The 22,143-nt window shown below is 46.6% G+C and overlaps 1 protein-coding gene across 1 annotated transcript in view; it reads left to right on the forward strand.

Annotated features, from left to right (window-relative positions):
- The first annotated feature begins 2,547 nt into the window (after window positions 1–2,547).
- hcn1 (hyperpolarization activated cyclic nucleotide-gated potassium channel 1) overlaps window positions 2,548–22,143 on the forward strand; it is a 98,310-nt gene continuing 78,714 nt past the window's right edge. Inside the window, exons 1-2 of the mRNA XM_035526744.2 lie at window positions 2,548–3,550; window positions 15,365–15,788. Coding sequence (XP_035382637.1) covers window positions 3,189–3,550; window positions 15,365–15,788 — 786 coding nt within the window. The 5' untranslated portion in view covers window positions 2,548–3,188. The remainder of the gene's footprint in view (window positions 3,551–15,364; window positions 15,789–22,143) is intronic.

The following is a 22,143-nucleotide window of genomic DNA, read 5'->3' on the forward strand; positions in this document are numbered from 1 at the left end:
TCTAATTTATGTTCTAAAAAGTTAATAAATAAACTTCAAATAAAGCAGCCAGAGCCCTGATAATGGCAAGAAAATCTGACCATATCAGTCCCACTTTCAGCTCTGCACTGGCTCCCAGTTAATTTACGCATCGATTTAAAAAATCTTCTGTTGACATATAAAACGCTAAATGGTCTGGCCCCAAAGTATCTGAGTATCACAGCCTACTCTCAAAATTCAGGTATAAAAGGCACACACATGAGAAAGAGAGGATCCAAATGCAAGCATTGATTAGTCTACAGAGTAGACTGGGACTGGAGGTCTCTGGACCCCGAACATCTCAAGACAGGAATGTGGGAGTTAGCAGGTACTCTAGGTCAGAGTCCGGGTGGAGTCCAGGGGTCAGGCAGGAGACGAGGTCTGGAAAACAGGCAGAGTTCGGACTCTGGGAAAGCTGACACATACAGGAAAGGCTTGGTATTGGTCATGAGGATGGCAAACCTTCAAACTGAGTGTGAGGGAGAAGCTGAGATACAGAAGGGCGACGGTGCTTCTAGTACTCTGGCTAACCAGATCAGAAACGACTGTGATGGCCCAAGTGCCGGAGGAAAAGGAACAAGATGAAGAAGCATCTCTCAACACAGTCTGACATTTTATTTACACGACGTGCATACGATAAACAGTAATGGCACTCGCACAAAACAAACCAGTGCAGTATGATGTAAACGATGAACGATAACAGAAACATAAACAGGAGGATGAAATGTTGAACAATGAACCGTGAGCGCAAACACTAGCACTAACACCTACAATGGCCAGCAACTCTCTGTACAAACAGAGGGGTTTATATACATACATAAACGATGTGTGTAACAATGTGCAGGTGAGAGATAACAAGGGGGGTGTGGCTACAAACAAGGGGGCTGTCACAGTCAAAACAGTCAACAAACACGATTCCCACAGCACCGCCAATCCACAAGTGTTTTCCTTGTCTCGGTCGACCTCGGCTTGCTCCGCAGGGATCTGGACCTATACTGTTGTAAAGCACTGAGATAAGAGTTTGGCTTCACTCAGCTATTGTGTAACATAACGATACCAATTTTAGAAGTTTGGCTAACATCTGGTTGTCTTTGCAGTCATTCAGTACTTGATATAAGATATAAGGCATGGCACTGATACACACACCACAAATCACATTCCCTCATCTTGATACACATTATGTGCCAGCCATTGGCCACCTGAATGCACGCTGGATTCGGAAGTTTCTCCCATTGCCTGGCAGTGGCACTCTATCCCTCCAGCACTGGCTTGGCCTCACTCATATTTTGCCTCCTCCACGTATTCTGTAAGTAGAAAATCTTGTCTGCTGGATCTGAGCCCTGTTTTCTTAGACTCTTCTCCTGTCTACACCCTCAGTTTAACTTCAATGTCTTTTTGATCCTCAGGCTTTTTTAATTCTCTGCACTGCACATCAACAGAAGCTTCGGATTAGTTTCCTTTTTCTCAGTGCTGGAGCGAAAGCCAGGGCATTGCTCGGGTTCAGTGGCTCAAGATGCTGTGCGTAGCCTCCATCAAACAATACAGATAGCCTTGGCTTTATGCCTCTGCACTGATCTTCACCTGCTTCAGCCAGATACATTCTTACCAATTGCATTGAATTTCTTGCTACAGCAGAGGATGCGTCAACCTTCCTCTGAATTTCTTGAGAGGGTGTCACTTGGAGTTTTAAGTTGTTGCATTCTTATTTTTATTTAGACTTGAAATTCTCTACCGCATCAATTCAGTCACGCAAGACACATTCAGATAATTCATGTACTAACTCGAATCTCCTTCCCACCTTGACTACAGCGGGTTCAAACTCACTGTGCATTATGTTAAGTTTATAAATTTGTGCATTAATATTTTTTATGTCATGTTTTCTAGACTTCTTGCTTCAAGTCCTTTAGCAGATAATTAATTTGGCTGACTAAATCACCCAGCTGCAATAGGGACTCACTCCAGACTGACAGTCACTATTATTCATTATGAAATACTGCAAATTACCATCAAAGCTAGAACAAGTTAGGACTAGAACTCAATCCAGGTTAAACTCATTGCACACAACATACTGACTCACAAAAGTAGCCTGAGTTTACATTGCAAACACAGATACCGAAACAATGTAACAGATCAGAACTACGTAACAACCAGACTCACTGGATTATGCCCGTGGAATCATCACTCTCTTGGCCCGCCACATCCAGCTCAGATGTCATTATTGATGCCACGTATGATGCTACTGATGGGCAGTGGTAGCTCAGTGTTTACAGTACTTGACTTGTATTTGGAAGGTTGCTGGTTCAAGCCCCTCCACTGTTGGTGCCCCTGAGCAAGACCCTTAATCCTCAATGACTCAAGTTGTACTTAGTCATAATTGTAAGTTGCTTTGGATAAAAGCATCAGATAAATGTATCTTACAGGAAAATAAGTGAAGCATTACTTCTATAAAGGAATGTAGAAATTACTGCAATGATTTAATAAATACAAAGGCTACAACAGTGAGCAAAAATTATGCTTTTATCAAACAAATATAAAAATTCATGACTGAATACATGATGTTTGAGTTTCTATGGTAGCACGCATGGTAAATCAGAGGCAGCTATAAGATGCTATGCAGCATGTCTGAGCTGGTGCTGCAACGTTTCCCCGCTGTGTTTCCAGAGCTGCACTTTAAAAAGCATGAGGATATGTGCAGACGCGATTCTCTGACATAATTAAACTGCTATAACGCCTCCCGATATATTTGCCAACATGTCATTTAGTTGCGTAGCACTGTCTGTCAGTCGTGATTTAGTTACTCCTATTTGCGCCTACAAGGTGTTCAAAATCAACTCTTGTTGTTAGAAGATGTGTGCACGCGGCACATTATGAAAATTAGGTGCGCGAGCTTTGCTCGCGGGCCCTTTTACTTCTCGTGAGCCCGGTAGTGTGGCGGAGAAGCGGCGCGAGCGAACAGTAACATTCTGACGGTAGATGGCGGTAACCCAAGAAACCTGATCCTCCAGGTTCACTGGAAGTCTGCCTCAGTTTGCAGCATTCGTAAAGGAGGCAACGGAGCCGAGCAGCTGAAGGACATCAGATGAGACAGGCGATCCTCCAGCGGTGCCCGTTGAGTTTCACGCGTAGCCTGTCCTCCGCGCTCGGGGACGGTGCGTTCTGAGAAATAAACCATGGACGACCACTACAATTCCATCTCGAGCAACAAAGACGAGAAAGTGGATGGGAATAATTCGTTTCAGAGGCGAGACTCGATCATGAAGAACAGCACGGGAAGTCAGAAGATGAAAGACCACCGCAACTCGGTGGGCTTGAAGGGAGACCGGGAAGACACCACGGTCGGTTTTGACAATTTAGAGTCCGAGCAGGCGGCTCGACAGTACGGGTTCATACAGCGGCAGTTCGCGTCGCTGCTGCAGCCCGGGGTGAATAAGTTCTCCCTGCGAATGTTTGGAAGTCAGAAAGCCGTGGAGAAGGAACAGAAAAGGGTGCAAACGGCCGGAATCTGGATCATCCACCCCTATAGCGATTTTAGGTAAGCGCGGAAAAGTCACCTTCCAAGGCACATGTCGTCACGCATACTCAGGTCCGCAACACACACACACACACACACACACACACACTTGCGTTCTGTCATAAATGCGCGCACGCAATGCTCTATGCGGTGCTCGGTGTTTACGCGTTCACTGGCGGTGCATGTTCATGCAGTCACATCAGATGTTTGAAGGAGCAATGTCCTTGTCGCGGGTAGCTGTGAATGTCATCTCGTTATGCACGTGCAGAGCTGCCGTCATCGTGAGAAACTCGCCTTTCTCTCATGATTCGCGAGTGCGGGGTGGTGCTTCCATTTTACAATGCGTGACAGGTCCGCAGCACGCGGGCTCACGGTTGTAAATGTTTCACTGTCACGGAGTCTGTAACCAAACGGAGAGATGGGTAGATGTGCGAAGGTGACTCCAAGAAGTCAAAATTGAAGTAAAATTGCAGACATTTCTTTCACCACTCTGAGTAGAGGCTGATAGTATGATGGCCTCGCGCACGCCAGGCAACACTGACACATTTATCTGGTGAACCGAGATTCTCGCGCAGTTCAGCACTAGTCGTGTTCGTGCATGTAGGCTTGGGCTTTGTGCACGCTCTGGAATGCCGTGTCCTCATCTATCCTGCATATTCAACTATACTTTAGAGGTAGATGGTCGAAAATAAAATCACCGATAATGTCACTTAGGGAAAATAACTGTTATGCTGATGTCACGATGCCATAATCCTGCAACTTTATGAGGTCTGCGCGAGAACGTCCAGGGTGGCCTAGCCGTCGTTTCTAAAGCAAAGTGGCAGATTTATTTTGCACTGCATCGCGAACACAAGGACCTGATCACTCAGAGCAGAGCAACATTTTCAGCACTGCGCACGTACATCCATAATCATTAGCTTTGCCTCATTACCGATTATGAATCGTTATTATTGATTTCTCTTTCTCGCTGTTCCTTTCGGAAAAGTATTTACCTTTGAGAAAACAAACAAACAAACTAACAAACCTGCGTCTTTATGAATTGCGCCTGCACAAACTCTTCAAATCCAGCAGTGCAAAGTAGGTTCTGTCTGTTCTGTGTCTGTTTTGAATAACTCATGATTTCTTTGTGATTCCAATTCAAGAGCATCATTATCTGGTTCATTACTTGTTTTTCAGTGTTATTTTAAAATGTGCAAAAAAATAAATAATTTTTTTTTTAATTAAAAAAAGAAAGAAAGAAAAAAAAAAGAAAAATGTGGGGTTTTTTTTTCGCTCGCGGGTTTAACGAACCATGGCCACGCGCCCTCCGCAGCAGTGACGAGGCGTCCTCCTCACGTGCAAGATTTACCCTGGCAACAACCGCGTGAAATCTTTGAATTATCCTCTCGTGTGTGCGAGCTCAGCACGAGACAGAGAGAGAAAGTCAGGACCGTTATCGTTTCTGCCGTGTGGGTGACACGCTTACGGCCTCGCGCTGCCGCTCTCCAAGGTCCTGAGAACAAGGTCCGTGCAGCTCTAAACAGAAACGTCACGAAGCGCAGTCGCGCGCCTGGAGGACGCGTTTTCAGGAGGTCTCATGCGCCCTCGGAAAGCTTTCCTAGCATACGCTTACTACGGGAGCAAATGTCGGTCGTATTGCTTGTGCGCTTGCACGTGCCAGTCCTTCTGACATCAGGGCGCAGAGAATAAGTGAAGTCGGATTAGAGGTTTAACACGAGGCCGAGTAAGACGAACGCAGAGTCTTACCACAGTGATGTAAAATAACTGACCTTTCTTTCATGTTGTAGGTACATAGGGCATCGCTGCTTAGAAGTCATTATTTTAGCAAGCATCAAGATACTTTGTATTGCAGGTCTACTTTCTTAAGCAAGAGATTCTACATACCTACATAATGCTTACTTTATTTTTAGCATAATACAACAAAACCTGTGTTGGGCATTAGCTGCTGGTGTCACTGTTTGAATGAAGGAGCTGGGTTTGGTAATAGCTTGACGTCATTCCTGTAGGGTGTACTCAAGTTACTGTAGTTTGAACTAGGGATGCACCAGTATTGAATTTCTTGGGCCGATAAGATAACCGATAATTAGCACCTTGTTGTGGCTGATACTAATAGCTGGTATTAATAACTGATAATTTTACCTTTATGCATTTTAAAGCATGTTCAAACAATATTCTATACATGAAGTGTAGTGAGTGTAAAACATGTTAAACTCTAAAGATGGATTATTAATCCTTTTTTCAAAGCCATTTCAGAGGTAGATCAGACGTCATAATTATTGTAAACATACACTGGACCAAAAGGTTGAGACAAAATTTTATGTTCTAACCTTTCTCACTGTTAAGTGCCATTTTCTTTTTCCTTGAAGTGTTGCAGGTGTGAAAACACAGAAAAACCAAACCGCAAAACTCGACAGTTCCCCATGTCAGGCTGCACGTGTCAAAAGAAAACCCACCTCATCTGTGTATTATTCTTATAATTGCAGTAATATAAAAAGGAGGCCTAAATGAAACAGAAGTTTTCATCTGTTGGGCAGATGAAAAAGATCAGCTGTAATTATCGTCTGAAATTCCAACATCGAACCGCTAACAATCCATTAAAAATCCATTAAAAAGCTTCCTTATCGGCTAATAATACACGTTGGCTGAAGATGTACTGTGTACCTGTGTAGCTCTTACATCACAAGTAAAATGAGTTTTACATCAAACAGAGAGAGAGAGAGAGAGAGAGAGAGAGAGAGAGAGACTGCAACCATTGCTGTATAATATGTAGCAACATGTCACTCTCAGACAGTGACAACTTCTCTTCTCCTCATTCCCGCTACACCTACAACTAAACCACCCCTACGCACACCACCCCTACATACACCACCCTTATACACACACCACCCCTACACACACCACCCTTATACACACACCACCCCTACACACACCACCCTTATACACACACCACCCCTACACACACACACCACCCCTACACACACCACCCCTACACACACACCACATCTACACACACCACCCCTACACACACACCACCCCTACACACACATACCATCCCTACACACACACCACCCCTACACACACACCAGCCCTACACACACACCACCCCTACACACACCACCCCTACACACACACCACATCTACACACACCACCCCTACACACACACTACCCCTACACACCACCCCTACACACATACCATCCCTACACACACCACCCCTACACACACACTACCCCTACACACCACCCCTACACACACCACCCCTACACACATACCATCCCTACACACACCACCCCTACACACACACTACCCCTACACACATACACCAACCCTACACACACACCATCCCTACACACACACCACCCCTACACACATATACCACCCCTACACACACACCACCCCTACACACACACACCAACCCTACATACACACCAACCCTACACACACACACACACACACACACACACACACCACCCCTACAAAAACACACACACCACCCCTACACACACACCAACTTACACACACACACACACACACACACTACCCCTACACATACACCACCCCTACACCCACACACCACCCCTACACACACCAACTTACACACACACACACACACACACACACACACACACACACTACTCCTACACACACACCACTCCTACACACAGTCCTTTTTGACAAATTATATTGTTAAGCTTGTTAAATAATATCTTGTTAATGTCTTAATAGCTTGCTGTTAACACTTTATTATTATTATTATTATTATTATTATTATTATTATTATTATTATTATTATTATTTGTGGTGATTTTGTATTCGTTATTTTGGCTGTTAAAAAGTTACAAATGTAAAAACCTCCAAGAATTTGCCAGTATTGTATTTTGTACAGTCATGCCAATGAAGCCATTTTGACTTGAGAGAGAAATCAAGTGAGAGAGATTGAGAGTGAGAGAGCGAGAAAGAGAGATTGAGAGTGAGAGAACGAGAAAGAGAGATTGAGAGTGAGACTGAAAGAGATTGAGGAGATTGAGAAAGAGAGAGAGATAGTGATAGGGAGAGAGAGAGAGAAGGAGAGAGAGAGGAACTGAGAGAGAGAGGGAGAGGGAGAGAGAGAGAAGGAGAGAGAGAGGGACTGAGAGAGAGAGGGAGAGGGAGAGAGAGAGAGAAGGAGAGAGAGAGGGACTGAGAAAGAGAGGGAGAGAAACAGTTAATGACAGTGACCTCACTCACTCCCTTTGTCAGCAGCAAACCCACTGCTGAACATGTCAGTGTGTTTCAGACAGAAACACCTAATATGTTATAAAACCCAGTATATTATATAAAAGAAAATGTGATGTTGCCAGAATCAATTGATGCACCACCTCCTTATTAAAGGTACATTTTCCAATGATTCTTCTTCACATTATGAAACAGCCATTACACTGATCCCTAGTGGCCTGGATGTATCAGAGATTGTGTACTAAATCTATTTTAAACATGGCCGCCTCCATGTAGGGGACCCACTCTGTGGAGCGTAAACTGGTTCATTAGAGGACAACAAAGCAAACTGATTTCAGGTGAACTGTGCTTTATGGAAATAAAATGTAAAATAATAATCACTTTCTTATATATTGTTTGTTACTTTTTCATGGTAAAAATGAAATATTGCACCTTTAATTCATTCAACAACACATAATTAAAAGTACTTGATGCGGTTGTGACATGGTGTTGTTTTTTATGGCTGATTTAAGGAAGTAAGGTTCTAATTTTATATAAATTGGATGGAACCCAAAAAAGGCATTTGGTGTGGTCCGTGTTCCACCGTCATCAGGACTCGTTAGCAAGCCACTTACTGTGCCCTAATGTGTTGTAGCTAGTTATGTTTTTTTAAATTAACTAGATATTGTGCATATCAGCACAACAATCATCCCAGTGGATTTGGTTATCACGCACCTTAGCTCACTAGACATTTTACTTTTCATATTTGCCTGGCAGTCGCGTGAGCGACTGGAGACAGGCTAAGTGGACACGTTGCTTAGCGAAACAATTGCACTTGTAGAAAAGTAGAGAAATCTTAACAGCATAATAATGTTTGTTCTCCTGACAGAATGCCTCAGCACAACATGTGTATTGCTGGGTTCCGTGACTCAGAACAACTGCCGTACATGAGACTTTTGTCCATTGCTTGTAGTTAGTTTTATACATATCAAGCTAGCCATTGTTTTTTTATTAGAATATGCCTTAATGTTGTTTGATTACAGCGTGTTATTTTCATATTAATAATGTACATTAGAGAGCACATATTTCACATGTAGATACGTGAGTCGTAAAGACAAGGAGGTGGCTGCCATTTTGAAATGCTGTCATGCACGGCTCTTTTCGTCACACGCAGGACAGCTTGCCCTTTCACTCTTTCGTTATGTCCATCCACGTGCTCTTCTGCGGTTGGCTAACTCACTGAGGCAAAGAGGTACCACTCACCGTTGATCTTTAGGGATCTCAGTCACCCTGCCACACCCAACAGTCCACATCATGGCAACATAGAGCTGAGCAAAACGAACCGAGTGCGTTGACTTCAAACTGTTGAAGGAGGTAACGGGAGGAAGGCATTGCTTGGATCTCTAAATGGATCTACAAGGGACCAAGTGGATGGGAGAGATGGCTCAAACGTTGTAGCCACCACTGCTGCGCAGGCTCGGAAACAACAATGGGAAACTTAATATCTAGTCAGCCCTTAATTTAGAGTATGGTGAAAGATTGATGAATGGTTAGTAGTATTAATTATTAATCATTTTCAGAAAAGAACTCATGCTTCAGTTGATCTAGTGGTGCCTTTGGCCAGAATGAAAGCTGGCAAGTCGCCCGGCCCAGGACGCTTGTCTTGATTAAAATAGATGTTTTTTTTGTTTTGTTTTTTTGCGCTGGCTGTAATCTATTATGAAGCCAAAGAAAAGCTGGTATTGAGGAGTTCTGACATACCATTATTTACCAGGCACATGTGCACTATGTCCAAAGAGGTTTAGGGTGACTGACTGTTTTTGGTTTTTTCAGTGTCTGAATTTACAGTGTAATATATGAGCTCAGGTTGAATCTCTGGCTTATAAATGAATCACACAGGTGGTGGGAAAAATGAGAGACAAACAGAATTTGCATGTGAGATGCTTCTCCTCCCCCTGAACAATAGCTGATTCCTAAAGTGGCTTTATCCGCTATTTTAGGGGTCTGCAACTTTGCCTTGCATTATTGATGCTTTTTGCTCTAGCGCTCTCTGCCTCTTTCGGCCCTGCCTCTCAGACGCATCCCTCAGCCTGACGAACGCCCTTGTTGAGTGCGACTCACTTTTTCCAAAATGATGCCCTCTGGTGCTCTGTAATTAGTCCAGCTCTGTTTTTCCAGCTGCAGTGCGGAACAATGGCCTAAATTCAGCAATACAGCATGACAGAAGCACTCATCAAATACAGATAGAACAGAGGTGACAGAACAGAGGTGACAGATCAGAGGTGACAGATCAGAGGTGACAGAACAGAGGTGACAGATCAAAGGTGACAGATCAGAGGTGACAGAAGAGAAGTGACAGAATAAAGGTGACAGCACAGAGGTGACAGATCAGAGGTGACAGATCAGATGCGATAGAACAGAGTTGACAGAACAGACTTGATAAAACAGAGGTGACAGAACAGAGGTTATAGAACAGAGGCGGTGAGAGGTAGGAGTGATCTCTGCCACGTGTGACATCTGTACTGGAAGTCATGACCTCTATTCTGGTCTCTGACACTTGCCAGTGGGACAGATTGTAAAGAAAATGTCCTGGCTTTGACAATACCAGCTGTCAGTCATCATGTTGTCTAGGCTACAGTTGTTAGAGCCATATATTCTACTCCATGTTCCTTTACATGGTTGAACGAGTTTCACATGTAACCCAATCCAAGCCCAAGCCCACGGTGCGCTACCCAACACCACATACACTAGCAAACAAAAAATGACCCCCATACTCCCATAAGAAAGGAAACACGCCTGATATAGATATTAGTAACTTGTGAGAGTCCCATTTTAGGCTGAAGACAGTTATCGGAAACATGATCTGGGCGTATTTATAAAGCTAAGGTCCACTGTTTTGTTAATGTTGTCAGATCCATTATGGGCCAGTGTAGGTCTGCATCAGAAGGGAGGGTGGGGCTTTCAGCAGGAGAGGGGAGGGGAGGGAGGCAGGGCTTTCAGCAGGAGTGGGGAGGGGAGGGCGGGGCTGCATCAGAGAGGAGGGGAGGGCGGGGCTTTCAGCAGGTGAGGGGATTCTGCGTCTGTTTCAGCTGACGGGATATTTTTAAAAAGTTCCTTAGAACAGCACAGCAGAATGGGAAGACTCTACTGACTAAAATGTCTGGCATAAGATCTGCTGCTCGTGTGTGTGTGTGTGTGTGTGTGTGTGTGTGTGTGTGTGTGTGTGTGTGTGTGTGTGTGTTTGTGAGTGTGAGAGAAAGTGAGAATGTATATGGTATATGGCTGTATATCTGTATGGTTTTAGTCCATGTGTTTGCTTGTTTGTCATGTACATTCTCCATGTTGGCTCTGACGCATCCTGTTTCAGCTAGCGCGTGGTAAAACTACCCAGCTCTGGGCTTCCTCTTCCTCTTCCTCTTCCTCTCAGCTCTGACTTGGCACTCAACGATGCCTGGAGACCATGTGTGTTGGTTGTAGAGGCCGTGATCAGACAGTGTGTTTAGATAGCGTGTTCAGTCAGTGTGTTGAGTCGGTGTGTTCAGGTAGTGTGTTCAGGCAGCGTGTTCAGGTAGTGTGTTTAGGATGTGTGTTCAGGATGCGTGCTCGGGTACTGTGTTTAGGATGTGTGTTCAGGATGCATGCTCAGGTACTGTGTTTAGGATGTGTGTTCAGGATGCGTGCTCGGGTAGTGTGTTTAGGATGTGTGTTCAGGATGCGTGCTCAGGTACTGTGTTTAGGATGTGTGTTCAGGATGCGTGCTCGGGTACTGTGTTTAGGATGTGTGTTCAGGATGCATGCTCAGGTACTGTGTTTAGGATGTGTGTTCAGGATGCGTGCTCAGGTACTGTGTTTAGGATGTGTGTTCAGGATGCGTGCTCGGGTACTGTGTTTAGGATGTGTGTTCAGGATGCGTGCTCAGGTACTGTGTTTAGGATGTGTTCAGGATGCATGCTCAGGTACTGTGTTTAGGATGTGTGTTCAGGATGCGTGCTCAGGTAGCATCTTCAGCCCACCTGGCTCAGCATGACGAATCGGTGGGGGTTTTACTGCTGAATGCAGCATGGTAGATGTAGCAGGAGCAGGCCAACAGCACCCCCTCCACCACACCACACCACACCCCCCAGCGCTTTAACAGGCAACACCACCCCCTCCACCTCCGCCACACCCCTCCCCCCAACGCTTTAACAGGCCAACACCACCCCCTCCACCTCCGCCACACCCCTCCCCCCAGCGCTTTAACAGGCAACACCACCCCCTCCACCTCCGCCACACCCCTCCCCCCAACGCTTTAACAGGCAACACCACCCCCTCCACCTCCGCCATACCCCTCCCCCCAACGCTTTAACAGGCAACACCACCCCCTCCACCTCCGCCATACCCCTCCCCCCAACGCTTTAACAGGCAACACCACCCCCTCCACCTCCGCCACACCCCTCCCCCCAACGCTTTAACAGGCCAACACCACCCCCTCCACCTCCGCCACACCCCTCCCCCCAACGCTTTAACAGGCCAACACCACCCCCTCCACCTCCGCCACACCCCTCCCCCCAACGCTTTAACAGGCAACACCACCCCCTCCACCTCCGCCACACCCCTCCCCCCAGCGCTTTAACAGGCAACACCACCCCCTCCACCTCCGCCACACCCCTCCCCCCAACGCTTTAACAGGCAACACCACCCCCTCCACCTCCGCCACACCCCTCCCCCCAACGCTTTAACAGGCAACACCACCCCCTCCACCTCACCACACCCCTCCCCCCAACGCTTTGACAGGCCAACACCACCCGCTCCACCTCACCACAGCCCTCCCCCCAGCGCTTTAATAGGCTAACAGCACCCGCTCCACCTCACCACACCACACCCCTCCCCCCAACGCTTTAACAGGCCAACACCACCCCCTCCACCTCACCACACCCCTCCCCCCAACGCTTTAACAGGCCAACACCACCCCCTCCACCTCCGCCACACCCCTCCCCCCAACGCTTTAACAGGCAACACCACCCCCTCCACCTCACCACACCCCTCCCCCCAACGCTTTGACAGGCCAACACCACCCCCTCCACCTCACCACACCCCTCCCCCCAGCGCTTTAACAGGCTAACAGCACCCGCTCCACCTCACCACACCACACCCCTCCCCCTAGCCTGTATACAGTGAGTGGGTTTCCATCGACATGTCACTGACGTTAATCAAAACTCATAAGGTGAAAATGGAGGCCGGCAGACATTTTGTAGTTTGAGCGACAGCCCGGTTCTGGCGGGAATTCAGTGAGAATACCGAGGAGTGGGAAGGCATGAGTCCTGCAGGGGAGTCTGGGAAGCAACTCAGCGCACCGTGGCCACAGTGGGGAGATGAGGTGCCTTTCACCACACCGCCACTTTTGTGGGTTGCCATGTTACCGAACAGGATTATGTTTAAAACTACAAAGGCATGGAAGGAGTGAAGAGAAGAAGAATGGCACAGAAGGAATTCCATACAGAGCAACAGAGCTAAGTTTGTCTCCGAACATGGTGAGCATGGTGTTTTAGTGCATGTTACTGTCTGTGCACTACCGCAGGTGCTACTGGACTTAGGAGACCCCTAGCTTCAGGGCCAGTGAAGAAACACCTGAACAGTCAGATGGAACAAACGTGACACAACTAGACATGCTTATTATTCCTTTAAAAATACTGAAAATTATTCAGCATGCTGTTACATCCACGGCAGTGTCCTTTGACCTTCTGATTATATTTTTATGACTAAAATTCGTACAGCAGAATTTCCAACATTCCCAATTAAAAATCTTTGCTCTAATTCCATGGCATGAAGTCTCCGCGCATGGATGACTGGTACTCACACTGTAATTGGCCTTATTTTGTGCTTCCTACAAACTGGCATTTATCCAAGAGGATCGAAAAAGCATGCAAATAGTAAACACAGCATGGAGGCCTGCATCCCTGTCTGAGATTAGGAGCAGGAAAAGATTCCCTGAGTCTTAAAAAAAGACTAGAACCACTGCTCTATAAACATATTAGCATAAAACATGCCCCCACTCGATTTCATTCTGCTTGACATCCCACAACACAGAGTCCAAGCAGGAAATTTCCAACCATCCAGACTAGATGGGGTGTACTGGCTCTTACCATAATCCAGAACAGCACAGCATCTCCGCTGTAAGGCCTACAGAGAGTCCTAGAGATGATCGCTAAAGGCAGACACTGGCAGAGGAAATACAGAGAGGTGTGGCCTACCTGCAGATACAGAGAGCACACAGAGTAGCACTGCTCTGCTGATAAAGAGATTATGTGGCCTACCTGCCAGTACAGAGAGCACATGGGGGTGTGGCCTAACTGCAGATACAGAGAACACGCAGGGGCGTGGCCTAACTGCAGACACAGAGAACATGCAGAGGTGTGGCCTAACTGCAGATACAGAGAACACGCAGGGGTGTGGCCTAACTGCAGATACAGAGAACACGCAGGGGTGTGGCCTAACTGCAGATACAGAGAACACACGGGGGTGTGGCCTAACCACAGACACAGAGAACACACGGGGGTGTGGCCTAACCACAGGCACAGAGAACACACGGGGGCCTAACCTCAGATACAGAGAACACAAGGGGGTGTGGCTTAACCACAGACACAGAGAACACACGGGGGTGTGGCCTAACCACAGGCACAGAGATCACACGGGGGTGTGGCCTAACCACAGGCACAGAGAACACACGGGGGTGTGGCCTAACGACAGACACAGAGAACACACGGGGATGTGGCCTAACCGCAGGTACAGAGCCGCTTGGCAGTGCTTGCATATCTGTGGTGCTAAATTATCAAATCAACAAAATGACTGTAAAGGTGTTTTTTTTTTTTTAATTTTGAAATGGAGGGGAAATGGAAAAAAGTCTGCTACTGCCATGGGAAGAGGAGAGGGAGGGTTCATTTGATCTATGTTGGGGATTAACTGCATCTATTTCAGTACTGATACTGGGACACACCAGCAGCACTGAGTGCTAGTCCTGGACACGCACTGCCCTCCACAGTTTGACACAGTTTGGCAGTGGCATGCAGTGACATTCAGAGACATGCAGTGTTACATGCAGTGACATTCAGAGACATAGAGCGTGGCATGCAATGGCATTCAGAGACATGCAGCGTGGCATGCAGTGACATTCAGAGACATGCAGTGTTACATGCAGTGACATTCAGAGACATGCAGTGTGGTATGCAGTGACATTTAGAAACATGCAGTGTTACATGCAGTGACATTCAGAGACATAGAGCATGGCATGCAATGACATTCAGAGACATGCAGCGTGGCATGCAATGACATTCAGAGACATGCAGTGTTACACCGACATTCAGAGACATGCAGTGACATGCAGACAAGCAGTGAGTGCCTTTGCTTTTATGCACATTATATACATTTTTTTTTTTTTACATTTTTTTCAGTAAATGCCTCCCACTAACACCAAAGTGATATGACTGACCATGCTGTTGTAACACCTGACCCCTGGGTAAAGTGTGGGTGGGGGGGGGGGATCTGTAGTAGACTTCCAGGTCTGTGGGAATGCTTGTGAGAATGCTTGCGATGTGGGAACAAATGCTTGTGATGTGGGATAGCTTGGGAATCTCCCTCTCACCTGCTGCTCTTCTTCTTCATGCAGGTTCTACTGGGACTTGATCATGCTCGTCATGATGATGGGGAATCTGGTGATCATTCCTGTGGGAATAACGTTCTTCTCCGAGCAAACCTCACCCACATGGCTTATCTTCAACGTGGCCTCTGACACCATCTTCTTGGTGGACCTGGTCATGAACTTTCGCACAGGGATTGTGAACGAGGAAAGCTCGGAGATCATCTTGGACCCTAAGATCATTAAGATGACCTACCTGAAGAGCTGGTTCGTGGTGGACCTTCTCTCTTCCATCCCGGTGGATTATATCTTCCTGATTGTGGAGAAAGGCTTTGACTCAGACGTGTACAAGACGGCACGTGCTCTGCGCATAGTGCGCTTCACTAAAATCCTCAGTCTGCTTCGTCTGCTTCGTCTGTCTCGTCTCATCAGATACATCCACCAGTGGGAGGAGGTGAGAGCGCAGTGTGTGTGTGTGTGTGTGTGTGTGTGTGTGTGTGTGTGTGTGGATACGTGTGTGTGTGTCTGTGTAAGGTGAAGGAGGTTTCATTTTATATTATCTGTGGTTTGTTTGCTTTGAAGCTCAAAGGTGTCTGGAATAGGTTGTTAGTTTGAGTGTGTGTGTATATGTGTGTGGATACGTGTGTGTGTAAATACGTGTGTGTGTGTGTGTAAAAACGTGTGTGTGTGTGGATACGTGTGTGTGTGTGTAGATACACGTTTGTGTGTATGTGTGTAAATATGTGTGTGTGTGTGTGTGTGTGTGTGTGTATACGTGTGTGTGTGTGTGTGTGTGTGTAAATACATGTGTGTGTGTGTGTGTGTGTGTGTATACGTGTGTGGATACGTGTGTGTGTATACGTGTGTGTGTGTGTATACGTGTGTGTGTGTGTGTAGATACACGTGTGTGTGTGTGTGTGTGTGTGTGTGTGTGTGTAAATACATGTGTGTGTGTGTGTGTGTGTGTGTATAAGTGTGTGGATACGTGTGTGTATACCTCAGAGACAATCCTGTCTCCCTAATCACATTCCAAAATCTTCATCCAGGATGGCAGCGGACAAACAGTTCAGTTTTACACATGTAATAAAATGACACCCAGAGTACACTCAAAGCATCACCTTGACATACACAAAGTACACGCCGTTAACCGTTAGCATTCACAGGCTTCTGAGGTTTTCAGAGAAATCTGACTGCCATCTCCCAAAGAGACAGATTTTGTCCCGGGCTTTGCAGTTCTGTATCTGAATAGAACAGGATAACACAGAAGAACAGTGTCTCGTCAGAGACATCGCACCTGGCCTTGCTGTGAAACATGTCAATGACAATGACATTTATAAAAGAATCGCTTGCATCGCAGCTGTTTGTTCGGTGAGTCGTTCTTGCAGCGGTGTCATTCTCATGGTGGTGAATCATTCTCGCGGTGGTGATTCACTCTCAGGGTGGCGAGTCATTCTCAGGGTGGTGAATCATTGTCGTGGTGGTGAATCATTCTTGGGGTGGTGAATCATTCTCAGGGTGGTGAATCAGTCGTGGCTGTTTGTATGTTCGGTGAGTCATGGTCAGGGTGGTGAATTAATCACTGTTTTTAGTTTTTTTTCTTACGTACTGATCTTTTTAGCGTCAGTGTGAGTTGCGTGTGTGTCAGCAAATCCACATCCACAAGGCATTCACAGAAAACCGCCACTCCGTATGTCACCTCCATATCTCACCTCTGTATGTCACCTCCGTATCTCATCTCCATATGTCACCTCTGTATGTCATCTCCATATGTCATCTCCGTATGTCATCTGCGTATCTCACCTCCGTATGTCACCTCTGTATCTCATCTCCGTATGTCACATCCATATCTCACCTCTATATCTCACCTCCGTATGTCACCTCCGTGTGTCAACTCCATATCCCATCTCCGTATGTCACCTCCGTATCTCAGAGCCATATTTCACCTCTGTATCTCACCTCCATATCTCACTGCCATCTCCGTTCCTTCAAACCCTCAGATCCTCTATTTACACGTTGGCTTCATGGGTTGATTTGACCCGTCTGACCTGCAGAAAATCCTCCCAACCTCCTTCCCTTCCCACCAGTTGGCTGATGGCCGCACAGAAGCCAACAACAGCTGCTGCTGAGAGCCCATCTGATCGGTTGCTGCCTGATTACATCCTCACCTGGCCGGAGAAGGGCGTTGTGGGAAGGTTGGGGGTGGGTACAGGAGTGTAAACGTTCAGGCCTTTCGCCACTGGCAGGGTGCTATGACCAGCCCTGCGTGCAAGGAGAAGGACAGCAGCTCTTTGTGACCAGGTCTGAGTGAAGCACAGATACCCCACACTCTCTCTCCAACCCTCTCTAGAGGAGCAACACAAACAAAGGATGCCAGCGCTGGCCAAGTCTAATTAGTGTCGGAGCTCTGCACAGCAAACGCTCTGTTGCATTAGTGTGTGTGTGTGTGTGTGTGTGTGTGTGTGTGTGTGGGCACGTGTGTTTGCACGCTGTCCCAGGAGAGACGGCACCATAACCTGAATGTAAGCGACACAGAAGTCTGTAGTGGTCCTGTCTTTATTATTTATTGAGAGCATTTTTTTTTTCTCGTATGGCTATTTGCTGAAATGACTGTTCTGATATATGAACACAGTCCATATTAGAAACGAAAATATATGCTGCTAAATAAAGTCTGTGCATCACATATCTGGCTGGTACATGAATGGAGAATACACCGGGGCCCCAGCGAGAGGCCACAGTGAGGGACCCCAGCCAGCTAGCTCAGAGAGGCCAGTTGACATGTGCAGGTCTCTCGGTCTGCAGATCACGGCACACGCAGCACTGGAGTCTCTGGCTTTTCGTTTCAAACGGGGCTGTACACACAATCTTATCTCTCCCATGCAACAAAGAAGCTTTGATTTTTCAAAGAGGTGCAAATGGTTATGTGTGTGTGTGTGTCTGTGTGTGTGTGTGCATATTCCTTGGATTGAGAAGTATAGATGTGGGTGTGTATGCTACTGGGTTAGAGAGGCTTGCGTCTGTGTCCTTGTGTGTGTGTGTGTGTGTGTGTGTGAGGGCGAGGGATAGAGTGTGTCATAAGGGTGTAGCTTTACACGGCTTTCATGTGTGCAGGAGCGACGCGCACAGCGTCCTCCTCACTCGTAGCACGGGCTGTGGGCCGCCTCCTCGCCCCCGTCTCCTGTCTGAGAGGAGCGTGGGAGGTGTGCTGGTTAGTGAAGGATGGGGACCTGGAGGTGCCAGCTGGGAAGGGCCAAGCACTGCAGAGAACAGCTCCGTCACCACACCACCACGTCTACCACATGCCTGTGCCATCCTTAAACAAGCTTGTTGTGGATTAGCACCATGCGTCTCTGCCAGAGTGAAGACTCCGGGCACTGTTCCTGACATACCGGGAGGCTCTGATCTCCCAAATCAAACCCCTGCAGGGAGGGAGGGAGAGAGAGAGAGAGAGAGAGAGAGAGAGAGAGAGAGACAAAGTAAATATCAGCATTATATAACATGCTCAGGGTGTCTGATTATATACTGGGATCAGACCTAGCTTGCATATTTATTTATTTATGTAATTAAATATTTATTTATTTGTTTGTTTATTCTTCCAGTTCCCTGATGATGGTCCATTTTCTTTCTTTTTCTTTGGTGAGCGAAATTCTCATATTTGCATGTGTCTGTTTGAAATGAAAACTGTCCAACAGCTAGGGACAAAGCATGACCATTTATTGTGCATTTGGTGAGAGAGAGAGAGAGAGAGACAGAGAGAGAGAGAGTGAGACAGAGAGAGGAGGAGGAGAGAGAGAGAGAGAGAGAGAGAGAGAGAGAGAGAGGAAGAAAAGGAGAGAGAAAGATGGTGGAATCTTTTGAGAGGCACATCTGTCATTGCACTGTGGAGCCCAGTTCACCAGCTCAACATCCCTTCTGTGACATCCCGCTGGTGTGTGTGTGTGTGTGGGGGGGGGGGGGGGTAGATTATATCATGTTTATCTCTAAACACCACACATCTGCTTTTCTCCAGCTTAACCAAGAACACTAACTCTGTGTGCCTTTATTTATTTGAACTTAATTTAGCGTAATATCAATTTACTAGTGGTCTGTTATTAGTCTCCCCGTAACTCTAAAACACACATCAGTAGTACACAATGAAACTTTCCTCAATATATTCATGTATCATACACAGTGCTCAGATCTAGCAGGCCAGGACTGTGTGGAGAACATGATTATATTGTGATTATATTGTGATTATATTGCATTTGTGAGGCCCCAGGAGTAAGATGGTTAGCGTAAGATATTTTCAGCAGAATGTTGGCTGCTGTGATTCACTGAAACATCCACAGAACTCTTTTTATCTGGAACGTTTCTCTGGAACATTTTATCTGGAACGTCTCGCATTGCTCTAGAAGTTCTCGGCATGCCAGTCATGGGGCTCGTTTGCGTGGGGCTTGGTTTCTGTGATTCTGTGTTCTGTGTTTAAGGCCAGAGCTGGCATGCAAATAACACACCATACAGGTGAATTTTTAGGTGATACAGGCGCATTTTTAATAAAACCCGGGTGCTTAGTCATGGCTCGTGGCTGCCACGTGTAGAACTGTATGATCTAATGAAAAGGTCAGAGGGCATTGTGACCTCCTCGTTAGCCGCTGATTTGTGACGCTTCCTGGTACATAATGATTCATCAGCAGGATAACGGACCTGGAAAGGGGAAATTTGACCCGCTTGGCCCTCTGTCCGGGGTCACAGCAAGACGGGCAGGCAGCAAGTCCCGTTCGACGGCCGTAACCTCCGTAAACAGGTCAGTGAGGAGGTCGAGGAGGAGCCTCGCTTTCACCCACTAGCTGCTAAGGCCTGAATTGTAATCCAGAGGCATTTTGGAGGCTGCGGCTAAATCTTTAAGATTTGGTTGTGGCTAAATCTTTAAGATTTGGTTGCCAAATCCTCTTAAATTCTGTGACTCACAGAGGAAATGTTTCACTCTTGGATAGAGTTACTGACGTCTTGAGATGAGGTCACTAACCCCTTGATGAATACCGACGCATTTTTGTCACACGAGCCAAATGGACCAATGGGCTGCAGATCATTCGAGCAGCTGCCTGTCCTGTTGTTGAGGGAAAGTGAGAGTTTCTGAACCACACGTCACGAAAGCAAAAATCCCTCATGGAAAGGGCTGACGTGGAATGGCAGGTCCTTCACAACATCTCTTTTCTATGACGGGTGAAAAACTTCAGCTCAAATGTCACGTTCAAATCGTGCCCTTTTCCCTCTGACAGCCTTCAAATCCTCCTGTTCGGGAAAATAACTCTGCCCAGCACCCCTGATCGGGTACGAGGGCGGCTCCGAGTTCTAGCTGTGCCTCGCACCCGCATGAACTGCCGCTCCTTCCGTTGCCCACCTGCACGTCCAGGCTGGCACCTGTGCTTCCCTGGTGTCTCCTCTATGCTCGCTGCTCCCCGGAATGGGGCACAGGTGACCTTAAGTGCCATCCCAGGTAGTGCATGGCCAGACCAGGAGAACACACCAGGACTTGGGCACCTCAACCTGCAAACCCGGCCTGTGACTGACAGCTCCTGACTCCTCCCCCAGAGGCTGAGAGGCAGGGACAAGATAATGCTGACTCACATGGAGAGATGCCAGTTGCCCTGACCACAGTCATCATTCTGAGTTGTCAGCGTGTCCTGCCTTGTTCGCCATTTTGCTGCCATCTCGTTCACACGCTGCGTTTCCTGATGAGTGAACTCAAAGATAATCGAAAGATCTGGGTGATCTTTAATGCTGACATGTATGGTTCCTAACTGCTGTGCACATATTATGATTTATCTCGTCTTTGTTATACAATTAAAATATGGATTTTTAAAATAAATATTATTGATTTTCAGGTAATCTTCCAGATTTCACTGTCAATGACTCATTCTAAATCAAATTCTTTTATTTGACACGTACACACAGCACATGCACAAATCGACACACACACACACACACAGACACACACATACACACACACACACACACAGACACACACACACACAGAGGTAGAGAGAGCCAGGGAGAAGAGAGAAAGAGAGATGAGAGATTTAATGTTGGTGGCATCACTTGAGATGGGTTTTCATGGGTTTTCAAATATACAAACTTAAGGTTAAAGTTGTGATCTAACTGGCTTAGACCCTCTTGAGTTGAAGAAGATTCTCTCGTATCTGTGTGTGTGTGTTTGTGTGTGTGTGTTTGCGCGCACATTTGTTTATGCATGCATGTGTTCATTTATATGTAAGACTATATGAGTGTGTGTGTTTCTGTCTGAGTTTGGACTGTTTTTGTGTGTCTGTGAATGTGAGTTTCTCTGAGCTTGTGCATGTTTTATTTTACGTCTATATGAGTGTGTGAGTGTGTGTGTGAGTTAACATGATCTCAGAACGAGTACTAGGTACTGTGTTATCACAAAGGGTGTGTGTCTGTGAGCTCTACCTCTGTACTCTTACTAGGTGGAGTGTGTGTGTGTGTGTGTGTGTGTTATTTCAATTAAGCAGGACGCGAGTATTACTGGAACATACAGTCTGAACAGACACAGAAGTGTGTGAATTTTAGTTAACAGTACTACAGTTATATACGTGCAATCAGAGAGCATCTGTGTTAGTGTTGCTGAAGTTCCCGCCCCGCCGTGTTTCTGAGGTTAATTAGATTTCACAAGTGCTTCACTTTGTCTGGACATGCTAATGCAATTTCCCTTCACTTCCTCTCAATTAGCAATTCATCTTCGCCCCAAACTGCTCAGAGTGCTCCACTCTCCTTCACCCACATCCTGCTCTCCAGTGGGATGGGACATGTCTCTC

The sequence above is a fragment of the Electrophorus electricus genome, chromosome 8 (genome assembly GCF_041902795.1).
Source record: "Electrophorus electricus isolate QZ-2024a chromosome 8, ASM4190279v1, whole genome shotgun sequence".
In the NCBI taxonomy this organism is placed as follows: Eukaryota; Metazoa; Chordata; class Actinopteri; order Gymnotiformes; family Gymnotidae; genus Electrophorus; species Electrophorus electricus.